Here is a 12425-nt window from a genome sequence, read left to right as displayed (position 1 = left end):
TGTAATGGGTAGAAAGTAAGAAACTCTAGCAAGTGTGCTCGAGGAAGGCTTGGAAGGAACGCGGGACAGCACTTCTAGATGGCAAGACCCTCCAGAGCTCAGCAAGAATGCTGAATAAAGAAGCCTGCTGTCTGTAATCCCAGGAGTTAGGAGGCCAGGTTCTCTGTAGCCCGGGCTGCGGTGAGACCCTGCCGTCAGGCCAGCTGATCTGAATTCTGTCATTTAGAAAACTGAAAAAGAATAAAGGTTACGAAATAGGTCTGATGTTTAAATATAACCGTAAAGGTTTAAGACTAGAAAAACATGAATTATTTGCTTACATTCATTTTATGTAACAAATAGCTTGTGATGTGTTTTTGATATTTTAACCACTGTGAAAGGATCCGCTTTGGAAAGTTCGGCGGAGTCAGAAGCTGGACATGTCAGCGCGGCTAGAATTGCAGTCTGCTCTGGAGGCGGAGATCCGTGCCAAGCAGCTTGTACAGGAAGAGCTGAGGAAGGTCAAGGACACGAACCTCTCCTTCGAAAGGTACTTTGTCCTGTGGGAGAATGACAGCCCCAGGACCCCGCCCTCAGCCTGTCAGGCCTGGTACAGGAGTGTGTGAAGGCAGGAAGAGCTCAGAGGAACAGAAAGGTGTGGTACCTAGTAGGTGCTTAGTAAGGACTGATTGGAGGAATGTACAAAAGCATCTGACCTGTGGAGGAGTTGACTAGCATTCTCAAAGAATAATGAGCACGTGACAGTGGCTCATATGTGTAACTATATCTACGCAGGAGGGTGAAATCTGAGGATCACAGTTGAAACCAGCCCAGGCAGCCAAATCTGTGAGACTGTCTGAACAGCAAAAAGCCAGAACTGGAGGCATGGCACAAATGGTCAAGTGCTGGCTTTGAGTGAACACACCAAGACTGAGTTCAGTCCCAGTACCTGCATACACAAACACTGAAATAGCAGGGAGCTGAGTGTGGGGGCACTGCTATAGTTTCAACCCTGTAGATACAGGGCAGGAGAATCATGAGTTCAGGGTCAGCCTGGGTACATAATGAGACCCTTGTCCTCTGGCCCTGTCACCACCCCCAGAAAAGCCAGGTGTGGTGGTGTCTGTCCACGCAGGAGGTGGGTAAGACACCTGTGAGTCTAGCCCTGGGGGAAAAAGTAGTAGATTCTGTCTGAAAAAATAAGCAAAAAAGAGCATAGATTGTGACACAAGCAGTGGAGGCCCGAGTTCAAACCCCAGTACTATTTAAAAGAAAAAAAAAAAGCAAGCAAGCTAGGTGCTGTGGCTCATACCTGTTATTCCAGCTGCCCAGGAGGCTGGGATCTGAGGATCATGGTTGGAGGCTAGCCTGGACAGGAAAGGCCATAGACTCCCATCTTCAGTGAACTACTCAAAAAAAGCCAGAAGTGGCACTGTGGCTCAAATGGTAGAGTGCTAGCCTAGAAAAAAAAAATAAAAGCTCAGGGGCAGTGCCCAGGCCCAGAGTTCAAGTTCCAGGATAAGGAAAAAAAAAAAAGAAGGAAGAATGAGGACATGGGTGCTGATAGCTGTGGCCGCAGGTGCCTCAGCCCGAGCTGCTCTCTGCTCTCTGTGGGCTGCGGGTCTGCCCCTCCTCCCCAGAGGCTGTTCTGCCTTCACTGGTCATTGGTAGATCTCGAGTCCCAAATCCTGAAAACAGTAGTGATGGCGTCCCAGATGTCCTGCCCTTGTGGCTGGGAGCCCAGGGGAACTGGGTGCTTCCAGCCCTGTGACCCTTGCACACCTCCACGCGGCAGGTATTCTCGTCTCCATTTTACAAACGGCACCGGGGCATGGGTATGAGCTAGAGAAACATGCCCTGCGCCCTCCTCCAGGCCCAGCTCGCCCCGCCACCGCAGCTCTGATGGCGGGCGATCTGGGCTGCGTGGGGTCAGGTTGATCTGGAACAACATTTTAGAGTGTCAGAAACACCAGAGGCTTCCCACACCACCACGATGGGCAGGGAAAGACAGTCTTAGGGCTTGACTTCAGGACCTTGCTTTTGTGCAGTTGGTGCTCTACCACCTGAGCCTGTCTCCAAGTCCTGTTTTTTGCTAATTACCTTTGAAATAGAATCTCAGGGAACTTCTCTGCCTGAGCTGGCATCAAGCCGGCAGGACCCTGATGCTCCCAAGCCTCCCATGAAGCTGGGAGTCCGGTGTGAGCCGCTGGGGCTTCAAGTCATGGCTGGCGCTGGCCTGGGGCTCGCCCGCAGCCTGGGCGCTGTTCCTCAGCTTCTTCACCCAAGACCGGTGCTCTGCTACTTGAACCACAGCTCCACTTGTAGCTTTCTTTGGTGCCTAATTGAAGATAAAAGTCTCAAGGACTTTCCTTCACGGCCTGACTTCAACTAATGATCCTCAGATCTCAGCCTTCTGAGTCACCGGCACCGCCAGGTCATGACGTTTGAATATTGGAGATGATATGGGTCCTCACGCACAGTGGACAGGCCCAGGGTGCCCCCCCCCCCCCCCAAGCCTTCAGCACACTCACCACAGTTCACCTTTCATTTCAGTAAACTAAAGGATTCCGAAGCCAAAAACAGAGAATTATTAGAAGAAATGGAAATTCTGAAGAAAAAGATGGAAGAAAAATTCAGAGCGGACACTGGTAATTAAAATAAGGATTTGAATGATTGAATATCAGCCTTTTTTGCATGTTTTTTTTTTTTTTTTTTTTTTTTGTGGGGCCTGAACTCTGGGCCTGGGCGCTGTCCCTCAGCTCTTCAGCTCAAGGCTAGCGCTCTACCACTTGAGCCACAGTGCCACTTCCAGCTTTTTTCTTTTTGTTTATGTGGTGCTGAGGAATCGAACCCAGGGTCTCATGCATGCAAGGCAAGCACTCTACCACTGAGCCACCTTCCTAGCCTGTGTGTCAGTTTTTATATTGGTCTTACTCATTCCTGGCTCCCAACACTTTCTGACTAATTAATTCAAGGGGCCACTAGTGTTTCACCCTAATCCTCACAAGGTTTTGTGTATGTGTGTGCACACGTGCATGTGTGTGCACATGTATGCATGTGTGTGTATACACTGGTACTGGGGCTTGAACTCAGGGTCTGGCACTTTTGCTTAGTTCATAGCTGGTGCTCTGTCATGTGAGCCATACCTCCATTTCCTGCTTTTGCTGGTTAATGGAAAATACGAGTCTTGTAGATTTGTCTGCCTGGGCTGGCTTCCGACTTCCATTCTCAGAGCTCAGCTCCTGAGCAATTGGGATCACAAGCATGAGCCCCTGGTGCCTGGCTTACTTAGGTTTTTTAGATGGGTTCTGATTGTTACTTTGGTTGGGCTCAAACTCTTGACACTCCCACTTCAGCCTCCTGAGTAGCTAGACTATAGGTGTGTACCACTGTGCCTGGCTTCATTTCAGTTGTTAAGTTCTGGTGGTTAGTCTCTTTGGAATTCGCTCCAGCCCGCAGTTTGAGGCGTCTCCTAGTTTTCTCTTTTGACTGGAACTCTTTCTTGGTTCCACGTGGCTCTGGCTCACAAGGTCTCTGCTGTTTTGGGGTTCTCCGTCCAGTTGTGTGTCAAAACCTTCTTGCTTCTAATCCATGGCTAACAGCCTTTGTCCCTCCTATCTAGAGGCTTCTTTGAGCTGGGCGTGTTGGTTCTCTTGTTCACCTGCCTGTCGCTGATGCTGCAATCCTAGTCATGCTATTGACAATGGAAACCAGTTTTTAACTTCCATCCCTCTTGCAGGGCTCAAACTTCCAGATTTCCAGGATTCCATCTTTGAGTATTTCAACACTGCGCCTCTGGCACACGATCTGACATTTAGGGTGAGTAATTTCTTTCTTTTTCTTTTCTTTCTTTCTTTTTTTTTTTCTTTTCTTTTTTTTGGTTGGGCATGTGGATTGAACTCTGCCCTCAGCTTAAGGCGAGCACTCTACCACTTGAGCCACAGCACCACTTCTGGTTTTCTGTTGGCTCATTGGAGATAAAGAGTCTCACGGCCTTTCCTCCCCAGGCTGGCTTTGAACCGCGATCCTCAGATCTCAGCCTCCTGAGTAGCTAGGATTATAGGCGTGAGCCACCAGTGCCTGGCTAGTAATGTTTTTTTTTAAGTGACAGATGCATTTATGTAAATTAAAAACCACAGAATTTTATTTGACTGACGGACTAGAAAGTGAAGCCGTGGTGTGGCCACACAGCTGGCCTGGGCTGCTACATGGGGACAGCCAGAGACACACGCGGTGTTTCACTGCTCCAGCGAAGCGCTTTCGTTTGATGACACGCGTGCTCCGAGCCTTTGGGGACTGGCTGTGTAGCGAGTGTTTGGGTAACTGAAAGCACATTAATGGTAACTGCTGGTGTCCCGTTGCCACGCCTGTCCCTCCGCTTTGTGTCCTCGGTCGCAGGCAAGGTGGCTGGTGAGTGACCGGCCCCGGCCTTGGCCTGGCAGCCACTTTGGGTGGTGGGGCTTTGTTGGTCGTGGAGCTTTGTTGGGTGGCGTTGCCCGTGCGGCCGCCTGGGTGACAGGACAGGTGTTCTTGTTCGCGTGTGGCTGCGCGGGGCTGGCGGCGTTCAGTGAGGCGGGAGAGCTGCTCCCCTTCTCTGAAGCAGTGAGGGAGACGCGCTCTGCGCCGCTGCTTGAAGCCAGTCGGCAGGTGGTAGCCACGACTTGATAGAAATTCCGGTGCACTCCTGCTGTTGCTTTTCCACCTTTCTTCTGAGAGAATGTGGCCTGGATAAGACAGTGGGGAGGGCGGGCAGTGCGTGCGCGCCCCCACCTGGTGTGTGGGTACCGTGGCGGCTCGCCCCCTCCCCCGCACAGCGTGCTTTCCCGGGATGAGGGGGAGAGGCAGCGGTTCACCCTGCTGAGCGCATGCGTCCTTCCTTGCGTCCTGGCCGCGTCCTGCGCCTGGGGCTCCTCCTGGTCAACGGCCAGAGGTCGGGGTGGCAGTGTGTCCTCGGGGCTCCTTGCCATCCTCTTCTGGGACAGCACCTGCCCTCTGGGGCTCTGCAGGGTGGGCGAGGGCGCTCCTCCACACGAGCGAGCGCTCACGGCGCGGCTGCGCCGGTGCTGAGGTGGTGTCCAGAGCCGGGCGGTGAGAGCGGCCGCTCCCGCTCCCTGCGCGCAGACCCCGCGGGCCCGGCTGGCAGCCGCTCCGTCCCAGGCAGGGAGAGAGCAGCTTTCCTGTGGCTCTCACCACAGATGGCAGCTCCGGGGCGGTGGTTTCCAGCCGGTCCTGCCTCCAGCAAGCCACAGCCATGGGCTGCGTGCATCAGGGTGCTCTGCCGGCCCACAGCGTCAGCCAGACTAGTTAGCAGCTGGGGGCACGGGCCGAGCCCTCGCTGTGGGTGCAGCCGGCCCCAGCAGCGTCAGCAGCGGGCCGGAGCATGCCAGGCTCTCGGCCGCTTCACCCTGCTGTGCTGCTGAGTGGGAAGTGGCCACTTCTGTTACTCCTGTTTGTTGCACCAAGGACCTGTCCTTGTCTGTGTCCTTTCCACTAGCAGCTTGGGAGGAAGTAACCGCAGACAGCACCCTACGTTCCTCCCTTCGCACCCTTTGGTCCATTACCCAGCTCGTGGGGTTCTGCACAGCTGAAGTGCTCTGTGTCTCAGGTCCCGGCGCTGACTCCGTGGTGCACCTTCCTTGTGGGGCGTTTCCAACCTGACCACCACTGCCGGCCAGTGGTGTCGCGTGCTGCCTTCCTGTGGGCACGGGGCTCCTTACACGGCCTGGTAGAGCACAGCCCTTGGGGTAGGGCCTGATTTGGACCCATGGGATTCTGGTGTGGAACCAGGGCAGTGTAGAGTGCTGTCTGGGCCAGAACCCAGCTGTGTGGTGGTGGGGCGGCAGTGTGTGTCAGGAGTCGGCTATGGGAGCTGTGCAGGTGACCCTGGCGTTACATGGAAGGCTGTGGAACATCTTTGGAGCTCTGTGTTGCTGGAATAGGGCACCAATTCCAAGGACGAGTGTGCTCTGGCTCACAGGTCCCAGGACTTTAGCTCTCGGGAGTAGTGAGAAGCGTGGACCGGTTAGTCTGATGGTGCCAGGTCAGGTAAAATGGCTGGGACTGCCCCGTGTCAGTGGCTTACACCTGCAGTTCTAGCTACTCAGGAGGCTGAGATCTGAGGAGAAGATTTTTTTGTTTTGTTTGCTCACGCCTGTCATCCTAGCTACTCAGGAGGCTGAGATCTGAGGATCGCGGTTCAAAGCCAGCCTGGGCAGGAAAGTCCGTGAAACTCTTATCTCCAATAAACCACCAGAAAACTGGAAGTGGTGCTGTAGCTCAAGTAGTAGAGCACTAGCCTTGAGCTGAAGAGCTGAGGGACAGCGCTCAGACTCAGAGTTAAAGCCCCACAACCTTAAATAAATAAATAAAAGAGTCTCACAGACTTTCCTGCCCAGGCTAGCTTTGAACCGGGATCCTCAGATCTCAGCCTCCTGAGTAGCTAGGATTACAGGCATGAGCCACCGGCAGCAGGCAAGGATGAGGTTGGAAGCTAGCCTGGACAGGCAAGTCTCAGAGACTCTTACCTCCAATCAGTAAACAAGCTAGAAGTAGAGGTGTGGCTCAAGTAATAGAGCACCAGCTTTGAGTGAAAAGAGTCAAGGGAAAGCACAAGGCTGAGGTCAAGCCCCAGTACCAGCGCGCGTCTGAGAGGTGAAGGGTTCACACTTCCCAGTGTCTGCCTACCATGGCCAGGCAGGTAGGTGATGCGGGTGGCAGGTGACACTCGCCTGTGGGATGATACTGGCTTCCCCACTCTGCCTGCCCACATTCTCCTCGGACCCTTAGAGCACCGGGGGCGGTGGTCCCAGACAGAGGGTAGCTGGGAGCGGATGGGGCAGGAGGGCCCTGGCCTGCCTGGTAAGTAAGGAATGCTGTCTTTTCTTACACAGGGTAGCTCGGCTAGTGAACCGGAAACACAAGCCTCCAAGCCGGAAGTGACCTCTGCTTCTGTGGCTGCAAGCGCAGAACAGCAAGAGGTAATGCTGGTGCCCTGAGTGTGCCCCTGTGGGTGCTCGTGCGACACCATGCCGCTGGAGGAGCCGCGCTGGCCCGGGCCGCCCTGGGTCACCCTGTGCGCCCCGCCAGACTCCTGCCCCCACCTTCAGACCCCATTAGCACATCAGCGGACGAGGCCGCAGCAGGTGTTTCAACAATGTAGTAAATTAAAAATGCAGGACGCTCATTATTAATACATCCTGGAGGGAAATAAACCCTAGTGGGGCCGCCAGCCAAGATCAGAGCTGGTGATGCTCACCGTGCCTGCTTGCCTCCCAGGACATGGCCCGCCCGCAGAGGCCGCCCGCCCTGCCCCTGCCCAACGCACAGCCCCTCACCCTGTCTGGACCAAAGGTAGGTGGCGTGTCAATTCTTAAAGATCTCCTTCCAGCCTGGCACTTGTGGCTCAGGCCCATAATCTTTACGCAGGAGGCTAAGATCTGAGGATTGTGGTTTGAAGCCAGCCTAGGCAGAAAAGTCTGTGAAACTCTTAACTGCATTAACCACCAAAAAGCTGGAAGTGGAGCTGTGGCTCAAGTGGTAGAGCTCCAGCCTTGAGTAATAAAGCTCTGGGACTGGCAGGGAAAAAAATAAAAGTGTGTGTGAACAGGGTGTGCTAATTTGTCTGCACCTTAGGGTCCTCATGTTCTGTTGAGGGTTGCTCAGCATAGCATGTTTTCACCCCAAAGCCACCCGAGTGTGTGCCCCTGAAAGCTGTCTGCGTGCAGTCTCTGGTGGGCTCTCATCTGTCTGGTCCTTTTCCATGTTTGTTGATAATTATCTGTCTGCGCTTAGCTGTGATGCTTTCTCCCCAGCACAAGTGCCTCCATGTCTTCAGCCCCGCCTTGTAGGCCTTGCGGTTGGTCTTCATTCTCTAAACACTAATGCAGACTAAGTTTTCCTGTTGTGTCCAGGCCCTGGGATAGGCATGGCAGCCCAGCCTCCGTGCTCTGAGCAGTAGATTCGGCTGCTGGAGCCTGGATGGAGACAGGAAGGGACCTTGTCAGAGGAACATCAGCTTTTGCTTTGGACTTAGGGTCTTGGAGAACCAGGGACTGCCAGGTGCTGGTGGCTTACGCCTGTCATCCCAGCTGCTCAGGAGGCTAAGATCTGAGGATCATGGTTCAAAGCCAGCCCAGGCAGCAAAGTCTGTGAGACTCTTATCTCTAACAAACCACCAGGAAACCAGAAGTATCGGTGTGGCTCAAGTGGTAAGGGCACTAGCCTTGAGCTGAAGAGCTGAGGGACAGTGCACAGGCCCAGAGTTCAAGCCCTATGACCAAAAAAAAAAAAAAAAAAAACCCCAAAAAACCAAGGACCTTGGGAGACCATAGTTGGGAAGATGTGCTTCCCAGATGCAGCTCTGTAAGAGCCTGTGACAGTGGGGCCGCCCCTCCTCCCTGCTGGCCTCCAGCCTCCCCTGCACTGCCTCCTGCCCTCCTCTCCCCCACCCCAAAGTCCATTCAGCTGTCTGCTTTGTCACCAGGTGGAGGCTTTATAATCATCATCCTTGGGCTGGGAAGGTGGCTCAGTGGTAGAGCGCTTGCCTTGCATGTCTGAGGCCCTGGGTTCGATTCCTCAGCACCACATAAGCAAAAACAAAAAGCAGGAAGTGGCGCTGTGGCTCAAGTGGTAGAGCGCTAGCCTTGAGCTGAAGAGCTGAGGGACAGTGCCCAGGCCCAGAGTTCAGGCCCCACGACCGGATCCAAAAAACAAAACAAAAAAAACAAATATAATCATCATCCACTCCAGCCAGCCTCACCCCTTCCTCTCCCATGGTCACACTGAAAGCCTGGCCTTGCCCACCAGGGCACGGGGTCTTCCCAGGCTTTGCTTGTACGAACTGTCCTGCCCTGGTCACTTGCTCAGGGCTTCTCCAGATAGACTAGGCTCCCAGAGCCGGCCAGGGCTGGTGCCTAGGTAAGGAGTGTGCTGTGACAGGCATCTGCTCACACACAGTCCTGCAGCTGCGCCTGGCTGTGCTGGCAGGTCTCAGCGGGGCAGCGTGTGGACTGGGCTTTGCTCAGGCCCCATGGCAGCCTTGGCCACTGCAGAGAAATGATTTCAAGATAATGGCAAAGTTGGGTATAAATTGATCACAAGCAGAAAAATCAGGTCTTGGTTCCTGGTCCTGAGTGAGGGGTGTGTGTGGGGGGTGGTAATTGTAATAGAACTTAATTCAGGGTCCTGCTGTCAGCTTGTTCAGTCACAGCTGATGAGCCACACCTCCCATCCAGCTTTTTGCTGGTTAACTGGATCCAGTGACCCGTGGACTTTTATGCCTTCGCCACTTTCCACTTGCGATCCTCGGATCTCAGCCTTGTGCATGGCTAGGAGTGCAAACTGATCAGTTCTTTTTGTTCTCCACAGCCCAAAGCTCACCAGTTCACTATCAAGTCCTTCTCCAGCCCCACCCAGTGCAGCCACTGCACCTCCCTGATGCTAGGACTGATCCGACAGGGCTACGCCTGTGAGGGTAAGTGCCGCGGTGGGGCCAGACCTCCGACCCTCTGCTAGGCGCCGTGCCGCGCTGGCTGATTCCACCAGGCCGTCCTCAGGCCTGCCTGGGAGTTGTTCTGAGGCTTGAACTCAGGGTCTGGGCTTCATTTGCTCAAGGCTTAGCACTCTTAACACTTTGAGCTCTACTTCCAGTTTTTGACTAGTTAATTGGAGATAAGAGTCTCATGAAGTTTCCTGACCAGGCTGGCTTCAAACCGCAATCCTTACATCTCAGTCTCCTGAGTAGCTTGGATTACAGGTGTGAGCCACAAGTACCCAGGCTTTCAGCTTTTTTTGATAGATATGAGTCTCACAGACTTTCCTACCTTGGCTAGCTTCCAACCATGATCCTCAGCTCTCAGCCTCCTGAGTAGGATTACGCCTGTGATCCCTCCCTCACCCCCCTCTCTCCTGGCCATTATTTTCACCCTGTGCTGGGATCTGCTGACAGCCGGCAGCCCATTCACTCTGACCTCAGGTCGTTTGTAGAAGGGTTCTGCAGAAGCAGTTTTTCTGTTGTCTTCACAGAAGCCTCTTCTTTTGTCACTTTGTCAGGAGTTGTTTTTGTTTTGTTTTGTTTTTGACAGTCCTGGAGCTTGAACTCAGGGCGGGAGCTTCTTTTGCTTAAGGCTAACTAGGGCGCCACTTCGGGCTTTTTCTGTTTATGTGATACCAAGGAATGGAACCCAGGGCTTCATGCATGCTAGACAAGCACTCTACCACTGAGCCACCTTCCCAGCCCTGTCACAAGTTTTTTTTTTTTTTTTTTGGTTGGTCGTGGGGCTTGAACTCTGGGCCTGGGCGCTGTCCCTCAGCTCTTCAGCTCAAGGCGAGCGCTCTACCACTTGAGCTACAGCGCCACTTCCGGTTTTCTGGTGGTTTATTGGAGATAGGAGTCTCACGGTCTCTCCTGCCCGGGCTGGCTTTGAACCGCGATCCTCAGATCTCAGCCTCCTGAGTAGCTAGGATTACAGGCGTGAGCCACCAGCGCCCGGCTTGTCACAAGTTTTTTGATGGGCTCTGTGCACTGGCATGCACGCCCCGTAACCGCACAGGGGGTTGTGGGCAGATGTGGACGCTGGCCTGCGTGGTGGAGGGCGTGCTCTGGACCCCACGGAACAGCCTGAGGCGTGCTCTCCCTCCTCTTCCTTGTGAGGGCTGCTCACGTGTTGAGGTGCAGCTGAGAGCCCTCGGACTGCCTGTGTGGGACTGGCAGCTGTGACTGTGGACTGCACCTCACGAGCTGGCCCTCACTTGCAGTGTGCTCGTTTGTCTGCCATGCGGCCTGCAAGGACAGCGCCCCCCAGGTGTGCCCCATTCCTCCAGAGCAGTCCAAGAGGCCTCTCGGCGTGGACGTGCAGCGAGGCATCGGCACCGCCTACAAAGGCTATGTCAAGGTAGGGAGGGGCAGCGCTGCTCGCAGCCTGGATGGCTGGTTTTCCGAGTCATTTGCAGTCCCAGAGGAGTAGGCCGTGGCCGCACGCCAGTTGCTCTTGATGTGGCCCTGGTGTGTGTGTTGAGAGAGGCTGCAGGCCAGCTCCATAGCTGTCTGACCTGACCAGCAGCACCCCAGAACCCGGGACGCATTCTACTGTGCACTCGGGACTTGAAGTCAGCCGCGAGCTCTAAGTGGCGCCACGCAGAGTGTTGCCTTTGCCCATCCTGCCGAGGGCAGCGTGCTGTGTGCTGTCAGCCAGCCCTTCCTCTCAAGATGCGCCAGCGCCGCCCCACCCAGCATAGCCTGGCCACTCCCCTGGCAAGAGGCTGAGAGCCGTCCTTGGGGACAGCCCCACAGCTAGAGGCGGACCTGGGTGCGTGCTGCCTGCCCCCTGCCCCGGAGAACACGCCTCTTGTCTGCAGGTGCCAAAGCCCACGGGCGTGAAGAAGGGCTGGCAGAGGGCCTACGCCGTGGTGTGTGACTGCAAGCTCTTCCTGTACGACCTACCCGAGGGCAAGGCCGCACAGCCCGGCGTCGTTGCCAGCCAGGTCCTGGACCTCAGGTAGATGTTTGCTCTGTGACCTTTGCTTCACTTCTAGATCCTGCTCCGATGAGTGTGTAAATAAATGAGTCAGGCAAATCAAGCCTTTAACACAGTTTCATCTCTTTAGAAGAATTGTACTGCTTCAAATGATACGGGGCTGGGAAGGTGTCTCAGTGGTAGAATGCTTGCCCTGCATGCATGGGCCCTGGGTTTGATTCCTCAGCACCACATAAGCAAAAAGAAAAAATCCGGAAGTGGCGTTGTGACTCAAGTGGTAGAGCATTAGCCTTGAGCTGAAGAGCTGAGGGACAGCGCCCAGGCCCAGAGTTCAGGCCCCACGACTGGACCCAAAACAAACAAACAAAAAAGAAAAGAACACGATACGATGTTCTGGCTTTGGGTATTTCTGTGTAGAAATCTTGTTGGGCACGTTACATAAAAATATGTGCCGAGAACGAGCAATAACCACAGGGGCCCAGAGAAAAGCGGCAGCGTGTGCTGTCTCTACTTCTCCCTGTAGTGGGTTGACGCTGTGGCCTTGACTCCAGCGTGCGAGACGTGGCGTGGCCTGGCTGCCCTGGCTGCCGCCCTCTACCTCCCGTCAGGTTCACATGCCCGCCCGACTCCTGGAATGAAGGGGCAGGCGGCCAGAGTTTGCCTCTGGCATGCCAGAGGGCGTGCTCAGACCATGGCACAAAATGCTGTGCCCGTACCAGCTCCATGGACATGCAGGTCTGCTCTGTCCAACACTGGGTGGCAGGTATATCTGGTTGGCACTCAGCCCGGGGCCACAGCAGCTCCCCAGGGACAGCCACAGAGCACGCGTGGGTCCATCAGAACTGGCCGCCAAGGGTCTTCCTCTCTCCACGGCCTGGCTCGAGGGCACCTGCATGCACGTGCCCCAGCCTGGCATGAGCCCGTGCCGCGGCTGCTGTCTGAGCCGGAACTCCGCCTGTGCCAGGCACGGTG

General features: G+C 54.8%; 1 protein-coding gene across 2 annotated transcripts in view; it reads left to right on the top strand.

The window, feature by feature from the left end:
* Nucleotides 1-12425, top strand: part of Cdc42bpb (CDC42 binding protein kinase beta) — an 88990-nt gene that overhangs the window by 58492 nt on the left and 18073 nt on the right. For both annotated transcript variants that reach the window (XM_042696858.1, XM_042696857.1), the window contains exons 19-26: nt 381-529; nt 2533-2627; nt 3719-3798; nt 6870-6956; nt 7255-7329; nt 9346-9451; nt 10735-10871; nt 11335-11474. In XM_042696858.1, coding sequence (XP_042552792.1) covers nt 381-529; nt 2533-2627; nt 3719-3798; nt 6870-6956; nt 7255-7329; nt 9346-9451; nt 10735-10871; nt 11335-11474 — 869 coding nt within the window. The remainder of the gene's footprint in view (nt 1-380; nt 530-2532; nt 2628-3718; nt 3799-6869; nt 6957-7254; nt 7330-9345; nt 9452-10734; nt 10872-11334; nt 11475-12425) is intronic.

The sequence above is a fragment of the Dipodomys spectabilis genome, unplaced genomic scaffold (assembly GCF_019054845.1).
Source record: "Dipodomys spectabilis isolate Male_0828 unplaced genomic scaffold, ASM1905484v1 ptg000212l, whole genome shotgun sequence".
NCBI classification, from domain to species: Eukaryota; Metazoa; Chordata; class Mammalia; order Rodentia; family Heteromyidae; genus Dipodomys; species Dipodomys spectabilis.
Note: the sequence above shows the minus strand (reverse complement) of the source record. Positions and strands in the feature narration are given on the sequence as shown.